The sequence below is a fragment of the Apteryx rowi genome, unplaced genomic scaffold (assembly GCF_003343035.1).
Source record: "Apteryx rowi isolate R43461 unplaced genomic scaffold, aptRow1 scaffold_251, whole genome shotgun sequence".
NCBI lineage: Eukaryota > Metazoa > Chordata > Aves > Apterygiformes > Apterygidae > Apteryx > Apteryx rowi.
In genome coordinates this window covers 1103634-1130729 of record NW_020448875.1, presented here as the reverse complement: position 1 = coordinate 1130729, position 27096 = coordinate 1103634, and the positions used below count along the sequence as shown (strand labels likewise).

At 43.3% G+C, this 27096-nt stretch overlaps 1 protein-coding gene and 1 non-coding gene across 18 annotated transcripts in view; both read right to left on the bottom strand.

The window, feature by feature from the left end:
* The window catches only part of HMBOX1 (homeobox containing 1), a 117236-nt gene that overhangs the window by 27103 nt on the left and 63037 nt on the right, over nt 1-27096 (bottom strand). For all 17 annotated transcript variants that reach the window (XR_003253682.1, XR_003253680.1, XR_003253681.1 and 14 more), the window contains 2 exons: nt 23911-24021; nt 16929-17082 (listed from right to left, as the gene is read on the bottom strand). Coding sequence is in view for 4 of the 17 variants with exons in the window: in XM_026066956.1 (XP_025922741.1) it covers nt 16929-17082; nt 23911-24021 (265 nt within the window). In the remaining 13 variants the exon portion in view is untranslated. The remainder of the gene's footprint in view (nt 1-16928; nt 17083-23910; nt 24022-27096) is intronic.
* LOC112966672 lies at nt 19519-19705 on the bottom strand. The gene has a single exon (XR_003253696.1). It is a non-coding gene; the product is annotated as a U2 spliceosomal RNA (small nuclear RNA).

The following is a 27096-nucleotide window of genomic DNA, read 5'->3' as shown; positions in this document are numbered from 1 at the left end:
ACCTGGTAGGTAAATTCAGCTTCTGTAGTTGTCACAGTAATCTCAGTATTTTTCTCTCCTTCCACCTGCTGGCTTTTTTGGTTGTAAGTAACCAAAACCATCATGCGACCTTGACTGTAAGAGTTGATTTTCATCCTCTGCCTCCAAGTTCTCCACCTACACTCTCTACTAACATATCATGTTCTTCTCCCTTCACTTATTTTGAGGTCTAAATAGGACTTGTAGGTGAAATCGTGACACAAAACACAACATTCAAAGGCTCCCAACATTTCTGGAAAGTGGGTAATAACTGAGTTTTCAAGATAGGGGAACCAAGGCAAACAGTTTAGAAGGCTTCAGCATCGTTTCCGTTTGGTCAGGCCCAAGCTGTGAACGCACTATGAATTTTGGGGCTTCATGAGACCTCATTCCTTCTTACAGGAACCAAATTCATCTGCCTCTGGTTTCCTCCCAGGTATACTCCACGGGACAGGGAAAGAAGTCAGGGTGCCTGAATTCCTCTTCAGAGCTACAAACCACGGGCCATTCACAATCTTAAAAGCTCCCGAAGACTACAGATGAAAAATATGACGCACTATGAGCTAAGAAGAAAAACAGCAGGCACAAGTAAACCCTACCGAGGCAGCACAGTGCTTTCTAGACAAAGGGCAGCTGTCAGCTGAATACCTTCGATGAAGAAACCAAATGATCTCTTTTGTAGAAAATGACAGTAGAGGATTAAAATGAAAAGTGGGCAAATAATTTACATGAGATGAGAATCCGCACGGTGGTAAAGAACGGAGATATCCTTGAAGCGGTTTCATTTCAATAACACTGAAGCCTAGAAAAATTGCAGATTCAGAGAAACCCTCTTTCTTTCAGGGATAATGCGCTCGGGACAATGACAGCGAGGGAATCCATCTCGGCCCCCGGCTCCGTAATGGAGGTTAGCGCATCCCCCCCTCTTCACCAAGGTGCCCTAGCTGAATGCCAGCAACGGGCGCAATCTTTTTTGCTCGGCTGCACGGCTTGTGCTATCCAGGCTTCGCTATCAGATGCATTAGGCAATGCCTCGGTAGCGCTCCTGATAATCCTCGCTGGAAGTTTTGCTGCTTCCTATCAAGTTTTGCAGCTGCCAGGGGAGTGTTTGAAATAACCCGAGCTACACCGCAGCGGCAGCAGGGGCAGATTCGGTGCTTTTTCATAGGGCTGGATAAAAAACCAGCATTGCTCGCAAGACCCAGGCTGTGGAAAGGCTTAGTTTCCAGCATGACCTCACCGTTTCAGCTTCTAAGTGCCGGAGTGATTCAAAGTATAGACGCTCCAAGGCGCGACAGGGTGACGATTTACAGTGGGTTAGCTGGTACAGCTGAATTACACGCTMTCAAGGTGAGATAATTCAGGTATGGGTCCGTGTGGGCAATCTTGCCAAAAAAAGGGTAATTGCAGTCAACGTGAGGTAAGAACAGATGGGTATTTATTGAAGAAGAGTTGACTCGCCGCAAGCTCACTCCCTCGCTCGGCTTTGCATTTGTGCCTCTGTCCTCTTCCATTAAGTYGGGAAGCATCCGCCAGTGAAATATTCCAGCACACTTGCTGGAGCCTGGCTCCTCTGCTGCAGACCACCTTCTCCAGATGCTGACTGCAGGCCTACGATCAGCTTAAGACAACTTAAGTGCAGGCTGCGACTCAAAAAAAGATAGTCCTGTCCTCTTCTTCGCTCCCTCTTTGAAGGGAGGAAGGTTTTCCGCCAGGCTGCGTCTCTGGTCCAGCTTTCCACATACACCAAGACTAGTGTTTGCGCAGCCAAGGGAGGTGGGCAGGAGATGGGCGAAACCTGCAGCTGGGACCACTTCCATCAGCGGCAGCTCACGCATTTATATTCTCTTAAATCACGACTGAAAGCAAAGCCTGAGCAATAGGGATGTGGATCGGTCTGGGGATGCACGGAAAAAACTACTTGCCCATTTCCGCCAGGTCCCATCTCACCCTGGTGATGAARAGAAGATGCTCCGGCCACCGGGGCCTGAGCTCACTGCCAAACCCTCTGGTGTTGCAAAACATGCCAGAGCGCAAGCTGCTCTTTGGTCTTTAATAAGACTGCCTGTAACTTCAGCTCCCTATCTAGTTTCCCTTCGAACAGGACCTCTGCTTTCCATGGACATGTTGTGTAAAACACTTGAATCTCGTCACCTATTTTGCCTCTCATTAGTATATTTACCAGCATAGTATCACCCCGTAGCAAGAGGGCGTTGTTGCAGTCTTTCTGGCTTTTACCAGCACTATTATTCAGACTGTCAAATCAATGAAAATATTTCTGAAGTTAGTCCGTAAGCTCTGCCTGAGGTCTTCTCTCTGCCCAGCATGAGACAGACTGTCAGAGAAGGGAATTCAAAGCATAATCTCATCGGAAAGCGTAATTACTAGTTTATTTCTCAGTAAATACTGGCCAAGAATATTACTAATGCCATTTTCAATGAGGTCAACAGAAGGTGCCATCCGTTTTATCTACTGATATTTCTACGGATTCTACAATACTGGTACGTACGGCCAACCACATTATAGTGTGGCGCGTCCCACACTACAGTGAAGTGCYGTGGCTATTTTAGACAGAGCAAAACTGAAGCACAAAGATATCCACCCCACAGATAAGCTCTGACAGAGCTCAGGATTATACTGAAGTCACCATCTTTTCTTTCCTCCGGGAATGCAAAACATAACCAAACATTTAGTTGCTACTGGAAACATCTGGAGAGGCACTTCTGCGCTTGGGAGCAGTCAAGGATGGGAACTGCTCTCTGGACGTGAGCAGATGAACGGGAGTCTAGGCACTCCTGCCAGTTTGACCACAACTTCCATCGAGGCAAAAACCAACAAAAAAAGCCCCCAAAACTCAGTGACGAACACGACTGCTACAGCTCTTTACTGCTTTCCCTACAGCACCATCATTTAGCTGAGGGGCTTTGGTAGGTCCATGAATTTTAAGGAGTGAAGAAACCACTGTGGGACTCTAGCTTGACCTCTTGTACAACAGTGACCAAAGGTTCCTCAGCAATTCTGGCACAAAGCCCAGATCTTCTGTTTGACCTACTGAGATATCCAATGCCAAAGTAAAAATTTGGGATTTTATCCAATGCAGACTCTACCATAACTTTACATAAGCTTTGCGACCAAATTTTAAGAATCCAATAATTAATTTTAAGAAGCTTCATYAGCTTTCAACCTCGGGGTATTGCGATACTCGTTCTCTAGGAAGAGAACACTTTTTAAGCTTCTTACTATAAGAGATGTTTCATTCTTGTACTTTTTTTCATGAAAAGTGCAAATCTGGAGGACAGATCTAAACAGGACTAGTCACTTAAAGCACCAGACATTTAAATTTTAAATGCTATTTCACATGTTAAAATTTGTGTACATAAATTGTACGGTCATTTCAGTACACATTAAAAAACTCATACACAAGAACTGACTCTTTATCCTGGTTTTACAAATCAGTGGTTAAACTCTGAGAGACGTTCGTTTTACTGATGTTTCTTAGCAGGAAACTACTCTGCAATGTAGATTAAAATGCCAGAAATACACCTTCCACTGGAGTGCATAAGACTCTATGACCTTCAAAGCTACCATAATGCAAACTGGTTTCTAATTTTTTTAAAATCATTTTCTCGCTATTTTGACGGCAGTCTCAAGCACCAACACAATCCTGTCAAGCTATTAAAATTATCCTAAAATTTGTTTAAAACCAGAATTAATTGATAATAGATCTGAAAGCCTCATACTTTCAAAAGATAATCTATGCTTCCTAATCTATAGCACCCTACTGTTGAGATAATTAACAATTAAAAAAAGAATAGTTAAGACATCGGAGGTGGTGATTTACTCTTCCTTGTAATTGGATTTGGTGATAAGAATATTTCTGAAACTACACAACAGCTCTCTTCCGAGTAGAAAGACTTGGGAGTTTTTAGCAATTTGAAAGACATAGGTGCTTTCTGCTTAAGGCATGTCAAAGACACTGACAGCAGACAATGGCTAAAATTTTATGAGCGTCTTTAGGCTTAATGGCGTTGCAGACTCCTAAACCCAATGTACATACCAAATTGTTCATAAAATAGAAGGGRRAAAAAAAGACGATGGAAAATTTTTTAAAGCCAGCAAGTAAATAATGCATCAAAACAYAAAAAAAGYGTGAATTATTCTGTAATTTCAACAACCAGTTGGTATGAGGACACCGCACTTTCAAAGCYGTGCCTAACAAGGCACCTAAGCACAAATAATAGTGTGTGCCATGCTCTGCTTTACTTACTTGTAATATTTAAGTTGAGATCTACACACTACAAGGCTATTTACATGCATTAAATCCTTTGGGCTTAACCCCATGATAAGCAGGACCTTTCCGAAGTCAACTGTGAAACAAACATTTCATCCAAAATGCTGAACTTTGTACAGAGGAAGAGTTATTAAAGTTACATCCTCTGGATTAGCTAGTTCTCACAAAGCAAGCAAAGCTACAGGAGGGTCAGCCCATGGATGAAGCGTCTCYGAGAAGCGATGAGACCCTGCAGAGATCAGCGCTGGCAGTTCAGTAAGAGCACTCCCACCCCGAAAAGACGTTTTGCCGCTTGGCGAGCCAACCTTTCCAGCAGGATGTACTGAAACGACCACTGCGGTTATTAGMGATATTGCTTGCTAGAGAACAGAAGATTCCAAGGTTTTATTTGGCAACAGAATTAAATAAAGCGCTAAAAGTATTACTTAGCCTCTACATTACTCAACCCCAAACCTCATTCTCTCTTCTCTTGCAGATAATATTAAACTCACTGGAGCCAGAGCCTCCGTTCTCTGCTCACCTAAGATGCAGTCTTTCTAGAAGTATAGCACATCCTTGCCTCAAAATTGTGTGCTAACGGTAAGTTCAGCACTGCGTTATGAAGAGCACGTGTACAGAATACCAGGTGAAAGCAGCCATGCCCCCCAATTTTTTACTGGTTAAGTCTCAGTAYGTTCATGTTTTTAAAAACTTCCTAGTGCTCCTGGCTGCAGAGAAATTTCACTCAACAACATGAAGCTTTAAGTCTCACTTTGTCATAAGCCTCCAGAACAGGAAAAATGCCAAACATGGGATTTGTTATAAAGCTTAGGATGAGCTGATGACTTCCAAAGCACTACTTAACCACTAGCATTTCCTCCCGAAGACCTACATGTTTTTCCGTTACATTTCCAGGACAGGACCTGACATAGCCCAACTTAGCTCAGGAGGCTTTAGACAACCATCACTCCTGCTGCATTTCCAGGAAATAAGAATCAATTGAAGTAATGAAAGAATCCTACAGAAGTCAAAGGACCAGAAACGGCCAATTCTTGCAGCATATCCAGTGCCCCAAGTGAAGAGACTCAAGATCAAAGCTTCCGATTTTGGACTCATTATCTGTATTTTTCCTAGTGCCTGGTACCCTCAGATCTGGACCAGAACTATTACTGCGCTAAGCGTTGTACAGACATAAAGCAGAAAAAGATATTTATTTAATTATTTTTAATATCGATCTCTTCCCTGCCACAAAGACCTTGCGATCCAAATACGGCACAAAAGATGGATACAAGCAAAAGATTACAAGAACTAATGAATTAACATGGGCCGGCATGCTAGTGGATTAAGCTACCGCTGTGCCAAGGCCAGCCTCATCAGGTTCTTTGTAGGCATCCTGACAAAGGAAAGGTTTAAGGAGGGTCAGCGATGAGCTAACTTTGTAGATCCTAAAGAGAAGTCCCCTTCTGCGAGCGTGGCAGCAGCATCTTTTTTTTTTATTCTCTGCAKTTTATTCAATGACCGTTCACTGCGCAAGGGGATAGGAAATGGCCGAGTGTGCAGTACAACTTTTCATCATTCCATTTTCCTTCTGCCTATAAAATTGCCTAGCAAATAATAAGCCCCAAGGACTCAAAAAATGTTACTTCATTAAAAAATACCTATAATGCTTTGTATTTCAAGAGCACTTTCTATAACCAGATCATAAACCCCCATAACATCAAAGAACACAATTTCACAACGCTTTTCTCAGATACTATGAGAAAAGTTTGCAGGTAGGAGAACAACAAAGTTAAGGGATACAGACACAAGAAACCAGCTCCTGACTCCCAGATCGGTGCTCTGCATCATTAGGCATGTTTTTCTTTGCCATGTGCTTCCTCCGAAATGTCATTGCTGCTCCAGCTCAGAAAAGCCAAGTTCCCTGGGGAGGTTCTCATCTTTTCTTTAGGAGATATAACTAAAACAATCCTGGTAGTAATGCTCTAAAAGCAACCGAGGAGTTTCTGGCTTTGTTTCCTATATCTAGGAAAATCAGTTAATTCTTACCATTTTGGACTTTGGTAAAGCATTTGACATAGTGACACCTGGGAAATTATTAATAATTTTGGAAAAGACACAGATTAGCATAATAATTACGAGACAGGGTAGAGAGGAAACAACTGAAAACTGGGCTGAAAATGGAAAATAACAGCCTGGAAAGAGGTCATCAGTGATATTCCTCAAGTATCAATCTTGGGAACTACCTTAGGAATGAAAACACTTAACGATCTTGACACAAAGTCTGAATATGGTAATGAAATCTGCTGATGACACAGTCAGAAGCCATGTCAATACAGCAGAGAACTGGAATATCATAAAAAGAAACAGATAAACCTAAAGGCAAGAATTAGGAAGAAATTTAACAGCACAGTGTGCAAGGTCATACCCTTTGGGAACAACAGCTTCTCGTAGACGCTAAAGGATCACCGGCGAGCAGTAAGAGACAGATCGCTGTCTGTCCAGTCACTGCCGTATGACTAAAAGACCCAACACAACACAACTACCAAAAAGGCAAACTCCTGGTCTATCCAAGGATGCATGGTAGAAAGAAAAGCATTAAGACCTCACCTGGACTGCTGCAATCCCGGTCTCACACATTCAAGAAAGCTGAATTTAAAACCAGATGGCTCAGAGAGCATTTGTCTGTCTTACGAGAGATACAACTTGTCTTGAAAAACTCAAGGCTGAGATGAGGTTATGACTTACCATACCTACACGAAGGGGATCAACGCGGGGGGCAAGAGGTGGAGGCAACGATTTATTTTAGCTAACAGATAATACTGATCCAAGAAGGACGGGTACACACTGGGCACTGGAGCAGTGAGAGCCTGCCAGGTAGCAGTCTCCCAACAGGCTTTTGTACCCTCGGCTACAGCTGTTTTTAAGATAGAGAAGTTAATCAGTTTCTGAAAAGGATATAATAAAGGTTGATTGAAATGAGAGAAGCTGGCCATGATGAAACAGGAAGTCCCAATCCAACACTCCAGTGATTAAGAGAATATCAAGGAGMATTTAGGAATGGAAAGAGCGCCGGTCTAGGTACATAATAAGCAACAAATTAGATGACTTTTTTTCTATATGTTGTGTACTTACTTACCCTATCCTCCCATATTTTTTTTTTTGTTTAAAAAGAAATCTTATTTTAAAAACTATTTGGAACAGGGCCACATCTTCCATTCTGTTGATAGAATTCCTCACAAAGAGCACAGTATTCAAAACGCGTTAGAAGTTATGCATGTTATAAAGAAGAAAAAAAAAAAAGGTCAACTGTGCTATCCCAGACTACAAAAAAAAAAAAAAAAAAATCCAGATCAAAGAGGATCCAGGATGCAGCAGTGACTTTTGTGGTTAAAGCCCATACGGTTCCCTGATAAAGTATTCTTTTTAGCCTGTTTGAAGCACTCCACAGACTGACCAAGAGCCCATAAATACATGATGCAACATACTTAAAGAGTTTTACTTAGAAGTTTTGCTCCCTCGCTTCTCCTTGTGATGACTCTGCTTATTACTTGCATAAAGACCTCACATCTAGGTGGCACAAAGTCTTCTTTCACTGAGGCAGGCTTGGGCTCTGTTCAGAGAGCAGCTGCAGGAACACTTTGCAGCTTCCAAAAACCAGAACTGGGTAAATCCAGGAGTGCTCCGAGCTGGATGGTGCTCACATGCGCTGCAGGCTTACAACCGGCTGCCTCATCGTACAAGGCGGCAAGGTACCAACCTGACTGCTAATTCCTTCCGAGCGCTTTCCAGATCACCCAACATATTAATTTTGCAATGCGCTTAAGCGGGTTTATTCCATGCACAGGTCAGGGAAATCTCCCTGCGAGCGATGCCCATCCCTTTTAGCTCAACTTGGACTTGGAATGATACTTGTTAGCAGGTCAGAGTTGTCATGCAAAATTTTCCTTAGGAGTTCAAGCAGACTGAAAAAGAGCCAAAGGGGTCTCAAGCTCCTTCAGTACAGACATGGGAACAGTAAAGTATAACTGTTGCATCCCAGTACCAGAGCACATCCAAAGAGGCATCACCTTTACATGGATCGTGATAAAGAAGTTTATGTTCTAGGCAGCCTACGGCAAATAGTCACTAGAAAATAGCTAGGCAAAACAGATTGAATAGCATATGCCAGGGTCCAGTTCACACAGTTTCCGTGAAAAATATGCCATGACTTTTCTTGCCCCCTGAAATTCATGCTAACAGGTAAGAACAAATGGGTATTGCTATTTAACATGAGCTTTTCGTTATTATTTGATTCTATGTTCTTTAAACATAGCAATCAWAGGAAGAAAAGAGAAATTCCATGGGGGAATACAAGAAGTCTAGTGCCRGCATAGAAGAAATTTCATAAAGAGGTACCCCAGGGCACCGTGCTAATATTGTTACACTGTCTTTAGAGCAAGTAGCACTTASAGGTCTCAACATGATTGAGGGCCCATCGTCCTAGGCTCTGTATATGAACAGAATAAAAACCCTCGGCTCAAAAAGTTGCGACTTAAGGGATTGATGTTAATAGTTATATTAAATAACATTCTGGAAAGGAAGGTGAATGATTYACATTAGCTACAAATAAAGCAGCTTTTTGCTGTGAATTTCAGAAATGTCTAAACATGCCCACAGTTGAACTTCAACCGCTACCTTTGCAAAAAGCAGGTTAATGAACATTAAAAACAAAGAATCCAACCTACTCGTGTGCACAGAATGGTTCTAAAGCAGTCGTAACTATTCAGGAGAAAGGGCTCAAAGAAAACATACTCTCAAACAATACGCAAAAGAGGTCAAAACCCAGGTGTTAGGCTGGAAGTCAGAGAACAACAGGATCCAGACTTTGCTGTCCGTAGGAGTTGGTACATTCACTCTGGAAACAGGCAGTCAGTTCTGCTGCAGTCCCACCTACCCTGGCTCACAAAAAATTAAACGTAGAAATAGAAAAGGTCCAAAGAAGAGTGATAATGAATATTATTAGAGGCAAGGAAAGACTTTCCATATGAGGAGAGGTAAGAGGACTGTTTAGTTCACAGAGGAGATAAATAAGCAGCAGCCTGAGACATGTATATAGAATAAATGATCTTGGGAAGGTAAATGCAATGCTCTTTCTTATTCTTTGTCATGATACTCAGCCACACGGGGCCTCCAAATTTTCAACATATTTTAACATATAAAATGGAACTAGGTATAATGAGTTCTCCCAAAGCACCCTTAAGACGTTCGTAAGATTTAGTAGGAATTACATAGTTACATGAATAATAAGAATGCCCATAGCTACAACAGAAGGACTTCAAAAAAATCTGGCATAATAGAGAAGAGCTTTCATCCACAGCCACATCATGGCTAGCCATGCATGAACTGGCCACCGGCTGGAGAAGACAGGTAGAAAGGATGACAACACATCGTCATGGCCATCATCTGCCTTACTGTCAAGCCCAGCAGCATCAGTCACGTGCCAGAACGCCACTGCGCTAGGTGCGGTACGAACCCGTCCCAAAGTCAGCCCTTGTGCCAGGGACAAAAGATGGTGCCGGACACTGCGCAGAAGGAGAAAATGCCTTGCATCTTTGATGAGCCTGATCTAGGCAGATTTTAGGCAAGCTATAGTTCAGGGAGCTCTTAAGACCTGATGTCTCACGTTCGTGCTTTCCTAGTAGGAGCTCAGATTGAATTCAGGCTCGTTGCACACCTCCTCTGCCTATGCCATGCCCCRACGTAGCTTTCCAAGCTGAGGCTGGTCACCTGAAATCACCGCACGGGCAAACAGGGCAGCTGGACGTCAGGCGTGTAAGCATACCCAGAAGTACGCTCTGAAGGATGGGGCGCAGGAACTGGTTTGCCCCAGAAGGAGTCAGCAGATGAAGGTTCAAGAGGTAAATCTGGCCTCAGAGATCCTCCCCGGCACTGATCCTATTGAAGCCAGCAAAAACGACGTTCGTCCGCAGGGTAAGCAAGTTGTGCCTATTTACATCTTCATCGGAAGCATCTGGGCACTAATACAAATCGCTGATCCCATATGTATGAGAATTATTATAGGCCTATGACTAGACAATGTTATGACTTAGGATGAGATCCTGCTTCTTACCTTCAGTGAGCAGGGAGAAATACTGTAGTTTCTAAACTGGTCTGGAGAAACATGGGAGATTGTCTAGACTAGAAAAGAAAAACCATCCTTAAAATGAGGCTTTTTGCATCAGYTAGTGCTGTTACAGGTCAGATCGACAAGGCTCCTTTTACAAATGTTGATTTCAGTTATTTTGACCTTGGCAGATACAAAAATGTTATCTGGCATCTGCAGGAAGGACTTGCCCCTCCCCTAGATCTTTTTTTTTTTTTTAATTAATTAAAAAAAAAAAAAAAACCAAAGAAAAGAAAAAAGTGAGCGAGAACAAAGATACAAAAAGCACCTGAGCTCCCCGAAGAAGAAAAATAACTCACTGGGTGCTGGATGCTTCAAGCGACCATCGTCTACTGAGCACTTTGGACGGACATCCTAGTATTATATTTTACTGTGTGYAATCTGCCAAACAACTGGGATTTGCTTACAGCTGATTAGACTAGGAAGCTTGCATATTATGCATGTCTAAGAGGGAACATAGCTTGATCTAATGCAAAACAAGAAAGATACCGTGCAGCAAGCAGAAAATGGCTGCTCTTGCATTTTATGGAGACGTACAGCAATGACCCTGAGCCGAACCACTTGAACTTTCCGACAATAAAAAGATCTTGCCGGTGTCTAAATTGCCAAGCGAACTTTACTGAGCGCCTTTGCAGAGGTGCCTGCGTTCACAGATCTAAAAGCCCTTCACGAGCGTGAACGGCAAATAATAAAGATCCAAAAAAGCCATTCCCTTCCCAGATCTCAAAGGACTTGATGAAGTGAAACCTCCTACTGCAACTTGCTGACTAACAAACACCTTTTAATATAACAGAAAGAGCTGGGGAAAAATAAATAAAGAAGTCACCTGATATTTCTCCTTGCATTAAGGTAAGATCAGGTATATCAGAACCATCTGTGAAAGATTTTAAGCTAATTTGTTTTTAAGAAATCTTCCATAATTTCTGTAGATAACGTGCTTTGGGGTCAACTATTTTTAAAGCTTTTCCTAATGCAAAGCTTCCCGGGTAAGGCTCAGCTCTTAGCATGGTGCTTATCCTTTCCCTGGCTTGGCTCAGTCTCCCGGACGGGTTGTAGGTCTTTTACAGGCAGAAATTTTACAGTCGCAGAAAGGTTCGACGACATCCGGGGGTCACTCGGCAGCAGAGCGAAACTCTCAGCCCCGCAGCGCCGGCTCCCGCCGCCGCCCGAACCCAAGGAGCACGAGCAGGATTTCCGAGGCCACTGGTGGACCTCGTTACACTGACGAGAAACCGACGGTCTGCTCCTAACGATATTCCAGCCTAATGGCAGAGCCCGCAAGACATTACTTCCTGCTCTGCTGTCGGCTCGGAAAGGGCGAGACGCAATGAATCCCAAACTCCAATCTCCTACAAAGCCTCGCACAGGAAACTTAGATCCCCTGCGGGGCCGGTATTAAGGTTCTGCTAGAAGACATAACTAAGAGTAATGGGATAAAATTAACTAAGAAAATTTCCTAACTGAATTGCAGGAGCTAATAGAGCTCTGGCTCTCCCCGGGGAGGCCGTGGAAGCCCCAGCGCGCCGGAGAGCTGCACTAAGAGCGCTTTCGCAGTCGGAAGGATTTCTAATAACGCACGTCAGCGCCGATATTGCTCAGGGCCAGGACCATGCCCAGGGCTCGGCCGGCCCGGCCCAGCGCCTGCTTGCCGGCACCGCGGCATGACTTGCTGCTCCGCGAGGAYGGCAAAGGCCAAACCTTCTCCGGCTTTAGCAGGCAGCTGCTGGRAGGGCGGCAATGGCGTTCTGGACGCCGTCCCCGCACGGCCAGGGGAATCGATTCACTGAAAGCAGTGTGCGAGGGTCTTTTCTTGGATGGACTTAAATTGGCTGCTCTTTCTATCGGACAGGAACCGTAGCTGGCATGATGCAGGGAAACTGGGAAGGGAAACTGAGGAAGGGGAAGGAGACAGGTCAAGGATGAAATGGTGACAAACCATTGATTCAGCTCAGCAGTATCACGAAATCACATCCCCAGTATCTTAGGAAATCTAAACCCCCTGCTCCTCCGAATAAAGTTCGCCTTCGATCACGAAGCCAAATGAAGCACCTGAGTCTGTTCTGCCATCTATGACGTGGGAATAATAGGTATCTATATCACCATTTTATCTAGTCTTATTTAATCTAAATACGTTCTAACAAAATAATTTTTCAGGAGCAAAGACAAGTGTTAAAAATGAAAAACCAGACCCACAAAACCACACCAAACAAGCCTCGGTGAGAAAGCAAAGTCCCTGCTCCCCAGACAAACTGAAATACTTTGAACTACTGAATTATTCATTTTGGTTAGAGCAGAATTTACAGTTACTTTAATTTAATCTTTGCATAAAGTGTATATTTAAAAAGAAAGTCCACCACCACTGCCTTGTTTTTTAACGGCACTCAACAAGAGAGCCTTAAAATGGGCGCACAGTCCTTGATTCTGCTGCCAATCGTAGATGGTTCTTTAGTAACCATTTGCCTGAAAAAGCAGCTAAACCCCAACTCCAAAATACGATTAGAGGAGAAGCACAAATCACACATTAAAAAAAAAAAAAAAGACACAGTTTCATTAAAAAAAAACAAAACACACCCTAAGGGAATTTTCAATTTCRTAGTTCTAATGAGAGGGGTTGAAAAGAAGTCGTAAAGCAGAGGGAAAAAAGAAAATCTTTGGGACAAGATGCAACAAAGAGGAACACAGAACTGAACCAGAAACAGACTTTCAAGTGTAACCTCAGGTTTCAACGCCTACGATTACTGTAGTCCTCGCTCTATTCCCGAAGGAGGGCGAGCCACACGACAACATCACCGCACACAAAACTCAGCATATTCGGCGAGGAGGAGGYTCCAGAAGAGAACGGGTCAAGGTTGATATCACCAGCACAGCAGCGAGAGGGAGCTTGCGCTGCAGTTGTCTGAACCACACCTCGTCTGCAGTTAAATATAGAACTTTACTTTCTGGAACTATTGCTCCTCTTAACCTTCAGATCATAAATATTCGGAGAGATGTTTAAAAAAAAAAACAACAGAAAAGAGAGAGGGAGAAAGAGACCTCCTGAATCTCTTGTCCGAAACCTAAGCCTAGCAACTAATAAACTATCCTGGGAGAATTTCCAAAAAAGCAGTAAAGACCGGAGAATTGAGTTACAGAAACCACAAGCAGCATTCTGGAAATCCAGTATAAACCAATTACTTTCTTTAATACACATACCCTGTATACAGCCACTCATGTACATTAGCCACTTAAGTATATGTGCTGGCCTTAACTCTGATCTTCATTATATCAGGTTGACACCAATATAATAATTAATTGCATTGGCATTATCATTGATTTGCATCTTTAAAAACAGAGAAGCTAGCTCCTCAACCTTCACCTTTCTTGTCCAGTTCATGGGCCACATCCTGAGCGGTGCTGTGCATTTCCAGCTGCAGGGTACGTCTCTTTCTAGAAGCAAACTTCTCAATCGAATTCAGATTCTTTCCTTGGAGAAGTGCTCTCAACTGGTTTGACTGGCTTTTAGCAACTGTGTTTCTCAACAACCGATTCCGAGTCAAAAGCCCATAGTGTGGCCCACCACATCCAACTCAAAGAGCAGACCAAGTCTTTGGTCCTCACCCCCACAGTGCTTCTATAGCTTCACAGCAGTTTTAGAAGGTTACAGGAAGAACTACCCGCACCACCCACGTAAGAGTTTCTGTTAACATCTAGAATCAACCCTCTTATCTTTAGGCATTTAACTAAGTCATCAAAGCTAGGTCAAATTGCAGAAAGCTCCCTTTTAGTAGCCAGAGGAGCAAGGAGGTGTGCATTGCCCTTATGAGTTGCATCAGTGGGATGCAATTACCTTCTGGATTCCTATTTCTCATGGCTGAATAGCTTAAAAAGCCCAGATGAACAGAGGAGCCCAAAACTAGGTGGGGATGAATTCAGGCCTGAACCCCCTGCGTGCACCAACAGCACATCGAGACACTGCGTGGCATAAAACACAACGCAGCAGAACCTGCATGTCGTCAAGGAAAATAGTCTCTTAAACTGGGTAAAATGCCTCCACTCACAGTCAAAACCTTATCTGTTAGAGAGAAACATAAACTCCCAGATAAACGGAACCAGACCACACGCAATGCCCCAAACTATTCATGGGCCAAATGCATCTTTCCYAACCCTATGGCATCCAGCGAACCTGATCTGCTTGGGCCAGACAGCTAGGACTGGGCTTACCTTCATCCTGGCTGGTGCTACAAGTCACGTTATTATATCACTTATTAAAGTATAACAGTTAAACAACCGTATTYCCAACTTGCTTTATGGTGCAATTTTACCCCCATCCAAAGGTTTTAACACAGCTCCAGTTTAGTGTGCTCTTGCATCAAGGAAAGCTCCTCAGCCACGCTTTCCAGTACCCACACACGACGCCGTGYGATTCAGTGTTCACGGTGACCTAGCAAGGACTTTGCAAACTAATATTAGAGCCGGGATTAAGGCAAYGTGGCAAAAGTCTCCATCTAACAGCACAATAAAAAAAGAACCCCAGCAGCCAAGACCTTACAAAGCACAAGACAAGATGCAGCGAACAAAGTCAAGAACAACAAAGAAGAGGGCAATGAAAATAAGATCAAGTGATCTCGTATCTTAATACACAACTTGACGGTTTCAAATGTCAACACCGATTTGGTTTCTTTTTTTCAATACACAAAATCAAATCTTTCTAATGGACACGTACCAAACCATTACAGCTTGTCTGATTTCTTGAGAGTGTCACAGCAGAGCCTGGCTTTAGAGAGATCGGAAGCAGGGAAGGGCAGTGCTTGCTCGCTTAGCTTTCTCTTTCTGCTCTGTGTTTCCACAGCACCTAGCACAAAGGAGTCTAAGGCACTATCATGATTCAAACGGCAAATAATAGTAGTAATTGCGCTTTGAGCCAGACAGAAACCAAGGGAAACACCCATGCCCAAGAGAGCTCTAATGCTAGTTCAGAGTGACTAAGTATTTCACATACAGAGAGTTAAGAAGAAGAYGGTCCCATCTCAAAGGGGCCCAGAGCTGCAGCATTTCCGTCATCCTACATACTGCGACCAGAACAGTCGTACAAGCACGCTAGATATTGGTCCCATACTAGACGCTGCACTGCCTGTTTGCTTTCTGGGAGGGGGATGCTGCCCAGATGCAGACGCCTGGGCTATCAGATCCCAGCACCGAACGGGTCCTTGCATTAGCTGGGTCTAGCAAAGCAGAACAAATTTTAAACATTTACATTATTTCCTTTGGGGAAAGATTCAGCCAAAGCTGAAAACATCAGTGCAATGCCAAGACAGAATATGGAAACAAACGCAAGATACTGGCTTCAGTCCTGCAAAGCCCCTCTGATGGCCGGTGGCCTCACAGAAGTAGGTCCATCCTGCACACAGAAACACTCCCTGGTTTAAGTAAGTGTCAGTTCCCTGAGGGAGCTCAATATTTTGGTATTAGCTGAGGCAAAAGCAGGCACTTTCCCGCTCCTAATCCGTTCCAAAGGCCTTTTTGCAAGCGAGGGGAAGGGGAAGCGTTCCAGAACGTGCAAAAGCACATCCTACAAATCTGCTGCCCAAGGGCTCGATGGAATTGCAAACCAGGGAGGACGGCTGCACACGCAGGGCTTCGCCGGGCRCTTTCACAGACAGGAGGTTCCTCGCGCTCCCACGCCAAGGCAAAGGAAAGGAGGGGAGGGAAGCAAACTCCTCCCAGCCATTCAGCTTTTAAGGGAAATAAGCATTCATCCCTAAACTACCTTTGAGCTCTCCGGCCCTTTTCTCTTATCCAGTGTTCTCCACAAAAGACAGATTACTGTAAGCAGAGGGAAAGGCAAAGCACGCAGGCAGCTGGGAGACCAGGCTCAGAGTGCTTCGTCTCTGCAGGGCTGAAGAGCTGGGAGCTCTAATGATCACCTGCCACTCTGCATATGTATTTGAAAGATCCACTTTGCTCTGTAGTGTTCCTAGCTCATGTAAAAGGACTGTAAGAGCCTTTTTGGACAAGGAATCTCTCGCTTGTTAGGCAACGTTCTGCCCTTATGCAGCACCCCGAACAATTACAGTGCTGTAGAAATGCCAGTATCAAATATAAAACAACCTGACACATTATGAGGAGAAATCAGTAAATTGGGAAAGGAGAAATGGAGAAGGCAGAGACTGCACAGACCCCCACCAAGGCAGAGTCTGGACTGGAGCAGATGAAAAGGTTTCTGCAAAAGCAAAGGAAGAGTTGAACACCAATACTTTCAAACTGAGCTAAGGACAAGATTGCTCACGGGCTACGAAAAAAGAGACGCTTTTTAAACAACAAACAGGGTGAAACATCTCCTCCTACTCTGCCATCTAGAATCACATGATTACACTGATTATTGGCTTGCATGGTGCTAAAGCCCATCCATGGAAATGAAGCTGGTGCTCACCAGAGCAGGAAAAAGCATACTTGAACTGGCTTTAAAACGCCCATCGCCGTAACCCCAAAGTGACATACCTTTCCATAACAGCCAGGCACTCCTTTCTCCACGTGAACCGACTGCCTCGCCGTAGTCTGAAGGTCCCAGAGGTAGCTGTGACTGGGGGAGGCGTCTGTCTCCATTCTGGCTCTTCTATTGGGATAGGAGCGGGTCTCATGCTTAACGTAGCCCCTAAGAATAATAAATACTGTGTTTCCTAGTGGACTAAAAGGCATGCTCATTTTCTCACTCCTGCTCGTGAAAAAAAGACAAGACAGATGATGAAACCATTCAAACTAAAAAAAGCAAAGCATCATCAAACAAAGACACCTTAAAGATACATAAAGCCAGATAAGAGTTCCCCTCCCCAACCTCCAAGCCAGAGAGATGCGAGGTGGCCACGGAAATCCAAGGGAGGCATAACTGAGCCTGTCGTCTTTGCTGAGAGCCACTTTGGAAAAGCGCTCCCGTCTTCCTCAGGAGGAAAAGTGTCGTACAGAAGGGGCGAGCTAGGCTCCAGCTGGGATTTGTCTAGGCTCTGCTGCTGCCTCTTCTGCCACAAAAGTGGGAAATTGCAGGTTTCTATTTAATCGTAGAGCACTTGCAGGAAGCTAAGTTTATACCAAAGATATTTCAACCTGTCCAAAAAGTTGATTCTAGGCTGCGTAAATACTTGAAATAGCTCCGCTGATAGAGACACACCCAGTGACCTGTGCAAACATGGACCCCTGAGTGCCAGGTGGCCTGACAAAGTCTTTGAAAGCAGATGAACATCACGCCTTTCCTCTTCTGTCCCCCTTCTACGGATAAATTCCTCCTATCACGAAGCTGGAGCTGGAAAGCATCAAGTAAGAGAGGAGACTTGGCACGGTGCCTTCGGGAAAGGCCCTTTGAAACTTACCCCTCATTCTTTCCACCAGGGTCTCTCACTTAACAAATCAAGACAGACCGGGAGACCGATCTTTCATATATCCGTTGGCGAGGAAGGTAACCTGGTATGGGACATTAGTAGGTAAGACAGGGTATGTTCTGAAGGACAGTTTTGTGCTCAGTGACTTCCCTTGGAGAGAAGAAATAGCTGCTCTTGTAGCCAAAAAGAAAAAAGAAAAAAAAGAGGTTGTATAAAAAGATAAATCATCACTCAGTTCTCATATGCGTACTGAGCACAACTGGAACCTCGCACGCACGACGGACGGCGACCCTTACTAACGGCCGGCTGGGGAGCCTGCACAGATGACTTCCCAGAGCTTTACTGCCAGCAGCTAGTTTTAGTTCTCAGCTTACTCCACATATAGTTTTACCGCTACCCGAAATATTTTCTACTTTGCCAGTTTATTGGGAGGCCGTTTCAAGGAAAGTTCCTTATCTGCTCCYTCCAGCATTTGCATGGCTTTGGGGYCTGGGTCAGTATAATGTTGCTAGATTTTAGGTACACTCTGAAAATTAGGGGGGRAAAAAAAAGTGTTTATGTGGAGAGGATTAGCTTTTCCTGCATTGTCTTAGCAAAATACCCTCGCCAGCCAAGAATTTGGGGGGCAGGTGTTATCTCTGCCTGTTCATAAGGAAGATCTCTCTGAAACTGTTCTCAAGTTTTAAGGAAAAAGGGAGACTAGGTGAATATTAGTGATGCCTAACATCAGGGTAAAAGATGCAGAGTAATCACAGCAAATTTGCCTGAGATTTTGCAGACAAAGGTTGAAAAAATATCTGTATTTAAAGCACCGATTTGCTCCTGCTTCTTACACGTTCACTTACTGATATAAGATGCATATATATATTTTTTGCTTTGGTAGCCTTGCTAAATCAACTTACCTATCTTCTCTTTTCTATAGAGCAACAGCGAAACCAGCAGCAGATAAGAGAGAAGAATGCGGAGAATTATAAATACGTACACACCACTGCTTTTGCACAAGCACAAAGACAGAAGCATCTGAATGGACACAGAGGCACAATATGTGCTTAGATTTATCTGCGGACGTCTGCACCGCTGCCACAACCGCTGATATGGCAACCAAGGGGGTTTTTCTTCTCTCCCTCAAATAACTGAGCCCTTTGGGCTCTTGTTTATCCTGCTGTTCCAAAGCATCGCTCCAAAACTCCCTCTACCCAACTCCGCCTCTTTACAGCTTAGGAAGTTACACGCTGACGCTAGTGTAGAGTCTTTTCACAAATCCCTCAAATAGCTTTTAAGAAGGGAAACGTCTCCCTTTCTACTTGAGCAGAATGAGAGGAGCAAATGCACTACGAGACTTCTGCCTTAGTATATGCATCAAAAAATAAGACATCTGTAAGGGGCGTAGAGGTGAACTGTCTAGGAGGAACTCCTTTCACAGATAAAAATGAGAAGTGACATCTCTCGCTAGCTGCCAACGCCAAGTACCTTTTGCAACAAAACAGTATTTTCTTTGAGCAAGCCAGTATTTTCTCAAATTTGGGGTGTGACTTGGAGGAAGCCGCAAGCGGGTTTTAGGAAGAGGAGACGAGCGGTGCCTGCGACTGGAACGCAGCTCCATCGCTAAACTGGAAATTCCTCGTGGCAAAGGCCTTCCTTCTCTCAGCACATCCCCCGTACTTATCCAAAAGAAAAAAGTGGTGTTGCTCTTAAAAGCGTCCCACGCAACTGCTGGTTCACATCACACGGCTCCCAGAGGCACTGCAATACAGGGGTGATGCGCGGGGTGGCTGGAGCAAGCCCCGGGCCATCTCCCAGATCCAAGAATCTGTTTAGTAGCAAGTCTTTGCAGCAAGTACCTATCATATATTATACTGATAAGAACAGATATCAGGCTTTAGTTTAGCCAAACTGACCTGACATCACATGATAAACAACTTTCAGTTACTACTGAGCCAGGCTAGATTTGAATCAGTAGCCTGCACAGCAAAAGGTTCCCTGCAGAGCTCATTGCTTAGATGGAAAGGATCAGAGAAGGGACTATTTTCGGTGAAGCTCTGTAAAATAGTAAATCACCAGCAACACATTCCCTGTGCAAATCTCCCAGGATATCCAGCCCCTGATTTTTTTTGTAAGCTTTTCTTTTATAGCTAAACAAGAGCTGCTATGGGAATAACACGAGATGCTACATCTTGATAATAACTACCTTGCTTTTTCCCTTTTGTTCAAGGAGAAAGAGCACATGGTTTTCTCCAAGGTGACCACAGCTGCCTTCCTGTTACGAGACTGGTAGAGATAGAATATCCAGCTTACATGGAAGCAGCCTGCATCCATCTGAAACTTCAACACACCGTTTCTCGATGCCGGCTTCAGTTTGCAGTACACAGAGGCAAAAGAAATGCTAAAGTTACTTCATAACAAACTTCCCACATTGCCCAAGACCCAGTGCCAGCTAAACTCATCAGGCTAACTATCGATGTACATTTATTTATTTATTTAAAAGCCACGGGTTCTGAAAAATTAATCAGAACATTATAGGACTCTATGCCCTCATATACTGGCTTCTGAAACCTATACTATTTATCGACTGCCAAAATSCTCTCAGTCCTCTACAAAACACAAGAGATATGGTGCCCGTCCAAAAAATGCCCAATCTAAATGAAAAGCATCCCTATTAATTGGATYAGAGAGCTTTCAAACGCTAACATTGAACACTGACTTCTTCCCCTCAACAAAAACCTGCCTTTCACCCTAATTGGCAAGTGTTCCCAGAAAAATTTACAAGCACTTCAACATCAGAATTCACAGCATTGCCATTAACTCTACCAGAAGAACACAGATCAGGACGTTTTTGAGCAAGAGTACTGCATTCAGTAAGAAAACAGGCTGTTTTCTGATCCGTGAGGCTCAGGTCTCTTTTGTAACGTTCCAAACTGCTGTTTGAAGTTCTCTGAAGAACCACCACCAAAGCTATGAGAAATAYAGAAAATATCCATGCAAAACAAGCAATCAAAAGCACGTAAACAACAAAGAGCATATTCCAAAGGCCAAAGAAAGCTGGTAAAAATAATGAAAGCTACAGAACTGCCAAGTCCTTTCTGTATTCTTAAGAGCAGCAACGTCTCTAAAACGTTTGTCCTAAGGCTCCACAAAATGAAGTTCTTGGGTTAGCAGATGCAGGACTGTTTATGGATCATTTAAAGCATTATATAGCACCGCTATATATTTGAAAGAAAAAAAAAGGATCTCTTTTGATGTATTTACAGGTCTTCTTTTGTCCCTTATACCACTGCAGAAATTCCTGGCTGGGTGCAGTATATAAGCATGGTAYGAGATGGCCCCTGCTGTGAGGACCTTACAGGCGAGGCAGGCAAGTCATAGAGAGGAAAGAGTCTCGTCTTTAGATGGTAGATGGGAAAGCGAGGTGCAATGTTGAAACTATTTGCTAAAAGTCACACAGAAAAAGTGGCAGAGCCAAGGGAAGAGTCCAGGTCGGCCAGGCGGTCTCCAGTCCTTTCCTCGTGAAACAACTATTCTTCCTTTCCAGTTCACAAACTGGTTGTACTGGGTTTCTTAGCCCTTCAAAACCGTTTCCATTTTAAGGGAAAGTTCTCTTTCYGTTACTACACAAATGAATTCAGGCAGAAAATGGACCTAGTCTGAAGATCTATTTTCAAATATAAGGACTGAAAAAAAAAAAAAAGAGGGGGAACTAAACGTTCCCAAAGACCTCACTCTGCCCATTGGCAACTCAACAGCGAATGTGCTCCCGCCCAGAGGGACCTGAATGCGTCTCTCAAAGGAAAAGGATTCAAATCCAGCAGCTGAAACTGGAAAAGATGGGATATATGAGAACAGAAAGCCAGATGTCACTTTCTAGTAACTTTGTTCAGAAAAAAAACATACCACTCATTTAATCTCTTAAGCTTTTTCAGAGGAGGACAGTCTTACTGGACATCTRCAGAGAGCAACTAGGACTGCAGCGACTGCATTGCTCCGTTGTGGGTATGGCAGGAGGCTCTAACGATTTTCTCATTTTCACTCTCTAAAGAAGGCAGCAGAAAGTCTAGTCAGGCCTTGCAGACTAATCACAGGATACTGTAAATAGTAYCCAAAACTTAGGCTCCAAACTGTTCTCTAACAGTAGTTTAAAAACAGGATTCTTCGGACATGGTTGGTATCTCCGTTAAGACACTGTACATGCTGTCAGCACAAACGCATGTTAATTATCCCTTGGCTAGCCAGTCTGACCTGCAACATGTTAGATGGCAAAAATTCAAAGCAGTGGAATATCCTAAAAYGAATAAGTAAATACAATCACATTTTCCTCAGGCAGACTTTTCCARTAGCTATACGAAAACTGAGAGCCCCCCCCTTTCCCCCAGCCTCTCAAAAAAAGCCACATTTTATTTAGTTCTAAAGGGAATTTAAATGCATCAGAATAGTCTCTCGGCATTGGCAGGGGAGCCTTTTCGCCTTTCRCACTACTTGAAAATCTCTTAAGATCTCTTATTCGAGAAAAGGTTAAACTCAGACAACCYCTCTTCAAGAAATTTCCCCACGTGAATAAAAAGAAAACTGAACAAGACCTCAGCAAGACAATGCATTAGAGAAGTAGAGGTTAAYGTCAATTCATTTCAATTTAAGCTGTAACCGCCAGTATTGCTAGTCTTCCYTCCTTAGACACTTCTCAAGAGCAAAAGGACAAACAAGAAGCTGTGAGCTTGTGGATATCGGGAGAGAAAGAAGGGTAAGAGGCAGAAGTAAAGATTTTAGTGCTCGCTTTGACAAGGCTTCTCTTATCCCAGTACTATTTCCTAAAAATTTCCAGGCAATACTGGAGAGAAAAGATTCACATGACTACAGGGAACATCTACGCAACAGTTTTCATCTTCAGGTGAGGACTTTTTGGATTTTTCTAAAGTCTGCTTTCCACCAGCTCTAGTTCTCTCCACTGTTTTGGAGGAAACACCTTCCATCAAAGGGAAACGGTGGGGAATTGCTCCACAGCCTCCAGCGTGAGGCTTTCAGAGCAGCTGACACTGAAAGCCTGTATCCAGCAACTTTGCCGATCCTTGGCGTTACACCTCCAGCCRCTGCAAAAGCAAGGCTCCTCAGCAATCGCAGCAGCTTGTCAGCACCTCGCACCCCTTGGCATTTTCATTCTTTAGAGCTGTTTTCTAGACACTTAAYGGAAAGGACAGGCTCAACTCTGGCTTTGAACACATCCAACCTTAAGCCAAGGCATTCTCAGGCCAACGGACAAGCMCTGGAGCCTCTTGACTTACAGCTTACATACAAAGCAGACGTTTTGAGGATCTGTTTTCATTGGAATTTTTCTTAATAGAATWCTGGACATTGAAGCCAAGTTTACATTAGAGAGGCTGAGTCTTAAATTTTTGTAATCAATGACACAGTTAATTTAACTGTGTCATTGCTTAAAGGAAATTAAGGGTAAATATCGTGATCGTTACAATGGAAGTGTGCAAGGGAAAGACAAGAACTGCGGTCAAAAAAAACTATGGACAAGAACAGTGCAAAGAAATTAATTYGACTTTGCACACTGTCGGTCAGTTAAAGACAATGAGGAACTTTGTTCCTCTTTCTATATTTGGAGGAGAAGCAGATGGGATTTGAAACACACATCTCTAACATCACTATGACTATCAACATCCTGTCTGTGAATTTCAGGTCCAACCCAAAACCCCCTGAAGTTCCCTCAAAGTTCCTCTCAGCTTAAATGCTTTTTTTTTTGCTGTAACTTTGTATTATGTGGACATTATTAATGTTTTCTCTTTGTTCATTCTTAAGAGCTTTGGCATATATTTCAAGTCAGCTGACTGCACCTTCATTGACAGCTTCTGATTCCAAGATTTAGCCAGTGGTGAGAGGACAGGCCAAGTCTCCATGACTAAAGACCTGGGCAGACACCTACAGATGAGTCAGCTCTGGATCATTTGCTGCAAGTGAAATGCAGTTTTCTTCCTACCCTCCCTAAAAAGTAAGCTGGTCGGAGGGAATACACTGCACCGCCAAGCAGCGAATGATTAGTGATAATCAAAACAAGTGACAAAAGGCTTTTTTTCATAAATAAAACAGCAGGAGCTGTTTAGCCTATATTTGTTTACCAGGATTTGTCTTCTCAAGCTGGTACCATCTGTAAAATGCCCTTTTCTTTTGCTCACTCAGGTCCGACCCCTGCTGCAACAGCCAATGGGAGATCCGGCTCTGACTGATACCTGTAGAAGACAAAAAAAAAAGAGAAAGAGGAAGAGAAAACTTGTTCTTTTTAAAACATTTTAAAGTGATTTATATACGGATAAAAGGTGTTAAGAAGCCCAGGAACTCAAAGCTAATGCTTCAGTCATAGAAAAGATACAGAGTTCAAGCTTCTCCCCATCCTGTTCCTAAATGCTTTAWCTTTTCGCTGTTGTTATTTCCAGCTTTACTCAAGATAAATTCTGGAAGYAGCACAACCGATCTACAAGCAACAAGGACACAAACTGGGAAGCCAAATCTAYCACTGACTTGTGCTGTCCACATCTAAACCACAGCTTCCCTGGTTCTTAGATGTCTTCATCTGTAAAACGGGAACAAATCCCTTACTACAATTATATATCAAGAATGATGCTTAGGAGATTATTATCATTAAATGCTTGAATAAGAAGATAGACRTGGAAGCAGTTCATGCCATATAGAYCAAACCACCCCAGAAATGGAGCAAGCCAACGATCAGCTGCTATAACGTGGGCCAGAAAACAAAACAGAGGTCCACACAGGATTTGTTCCAGAATTCCAAGATTACGTTTAAAAATAAGATTTCTAAGGAAACAGTAAAAAGGAAAAAATACCTAGAAGCTGATACAGTTATTTCCAAAGCATGACACAGAATGCAGGATCAACACAGAAAGAGGTGAAAAGATGGTTAGAGGGAGAAGGACCAAACAAAGCAAGAGGTTTCAAAATGCACAAGTAGTAGGGAAACTGCAGATTCATCTGAAAATATCAAAAAGTACTCCAAAATAGTTATAGTATGCTGAATAACTGAAGCAGTATAGCAGGTAGGAGAACTCCCTGTGGTCTCAAGAAGGCTCTCCAGCTATCAGAAAGGGTTAACRCCACATAAACTCTCCTGAGAATTAAAGTTTTAGGAGGTGCTCAAAGAAACAATATACTGCTGAACACCACCTGTGCCAACACCTGCTTGGTGGTAATACGAAGGCAAGTAGAAGGCTGGTTTCCACACAGAAATCAAACTCTCTCTCGCCTCTTGAGATGTGTGAAGGTTTTATAAGATCTCATAATCATATTTAACTCACAAAAAACAACCCCCTGTAGTTTTACCGCTTATAATAAGGGATTTTTACTATGCCTTTTTTTTTTTTTTTTTTTGCATTGAACAGAGAAGCTAGTTAACTTCAGAATGATTTATCTCGAATCTCAGGTGTCATATTCAGGTGGGTTAACTCCAGCCAGATTTTCAAAATCACAGGATTTATGCTCTTAACTGTTCTTCATTACACAAATTCTAGAGGCTCTGAAGTTTTAACTGTCTTGTGGAAAAGGGACAGGCTTCAAGCTCAGAAGCTCACTGGCATTCGACAGAGTTCTGCCCACAAAACATCTCCTGGCTTGGGTTTTTTTTCCCCTGTGCATTTATTGGTCATCTCAATACCTGCTCCCAGAGGCTGCCTTTGCAGAAGAAGTTCAGAAACAGCTGGGGCAGTCAGAGTTGATCATCCCCAGGGCCCATATTGGGATATACAACTGGGTTTTTACTATTAGGAAAGTGGAATTATTCAACCAAACACAAGCCTTGGATTCTGCCAATTTATTTCAAATGTCTCTGCGGAAGCACGCAAGATGATGAAAACAGAAATCAATGTAAGCTGATAAAACCCGCCAGCCTAAAACGAGGCCTGAATCTGGTTGAAATCAGGCAATCTAGATGCCTGATTGTCAATGAAAAGACCAAGTTTTGAAAAGTCGCAGCTTCCCATCCACTGTCACGATTTATAAAAGCCATTTCTTTAACACAGTGCTGTGGGACACAAATGTTTGTGTCTCGCTGCTTTTGGCTGCATGGCTCCTATTAATCAGTGGGTAACAGCAGCAATAATTTACTTGTTTACTACAGTCCACTTACGCTTATTGCACTGAATTAGTGTTTATTCAGTGTCTGGATAACAACATAAGATACAAATGCAAAGCATTATTTGATAAAAATTATAAATAGAGATTAAGCACCTTCAACAAGAGTCACATAGTGGAAAATCCAAATTCTGCCCGAGAGGCTGCCTGATACTGTCGTAAAGCGGTACAGATGTTAGCCACTTCAGACAACGTGCTGGAGACGGAGCAAAGGAGCAGGAGCCAAACGATTCAGGCTGCATGCTGCCGTGTCCACACGCTTTGTAAAGGACATCGAGATGTTCAGATTCAAAGACAGCACTATAAATTATTTTCGATTAAAATTATAAAATTAAAGTTATTAAATTATTTCTGATTGCTTTTTGATCCGATTGATTTTTACGTTATTATTTGAGTGCAATATCTCACGAGCAGCAGCGCAGTCCACAGCACCTTTTGCATTAGCAAAAAGCCCATAGCCCGTTCTTCTGTCTGGCTAGCTGACTTCTGYAGCAATGCTGCAAACCCAGATAATATCTGTCAGGTACAGCTTAGGTAGCTGATCTTGCTTTTGGTCACAGGCATGGAGTAGACGACTTCTAGAGGTCCCCTGAAGTCCCAAGTTCTGTCATTTTTTCTACTTTTTATTATTCTGCTTTCTTGTTTCAGAGACCGAGGTGAGAGCTGAGCTTTTTAATGGTTTCCTCTACCTATACCACTGCTCCTCTTTTTGTTCTTAAGACACAGAACTTTTTTTTCCCCCTGTATGTCAGCTCAGTTTAGAAGCCCCAAAACTACATATTCCAACAGTCTGACTGATTCAAGGTCACACGCAAAGTCAGAAGCAGAAGAACCGACCCAGGATCTCCTAGACCCCAGCACAGTGTCTTAATCACAAAGCTATCCTTCTCCCCTTTCATTAACACTCCCCACCAAAACTGTCTTGCTACAGTTTCTAGCATCTTCAGTTGATTTTATACAGTTGACTCATAGGGACGCTGACTAGTACCACCATCAGTACCATCGAGCCACGTAGTCTGCAATCATGCTACTTTAGGAAATTGCTCTGGCAGTCAAAAATAAATCATCCCGCTGCCAGAAGCAGATTAATGAAGTAAGTTCTCCGGAGTACTGAAAATCCAACCGTCTTGTGGAAATTCACTCTCGAGCTGAACCGCGGACCT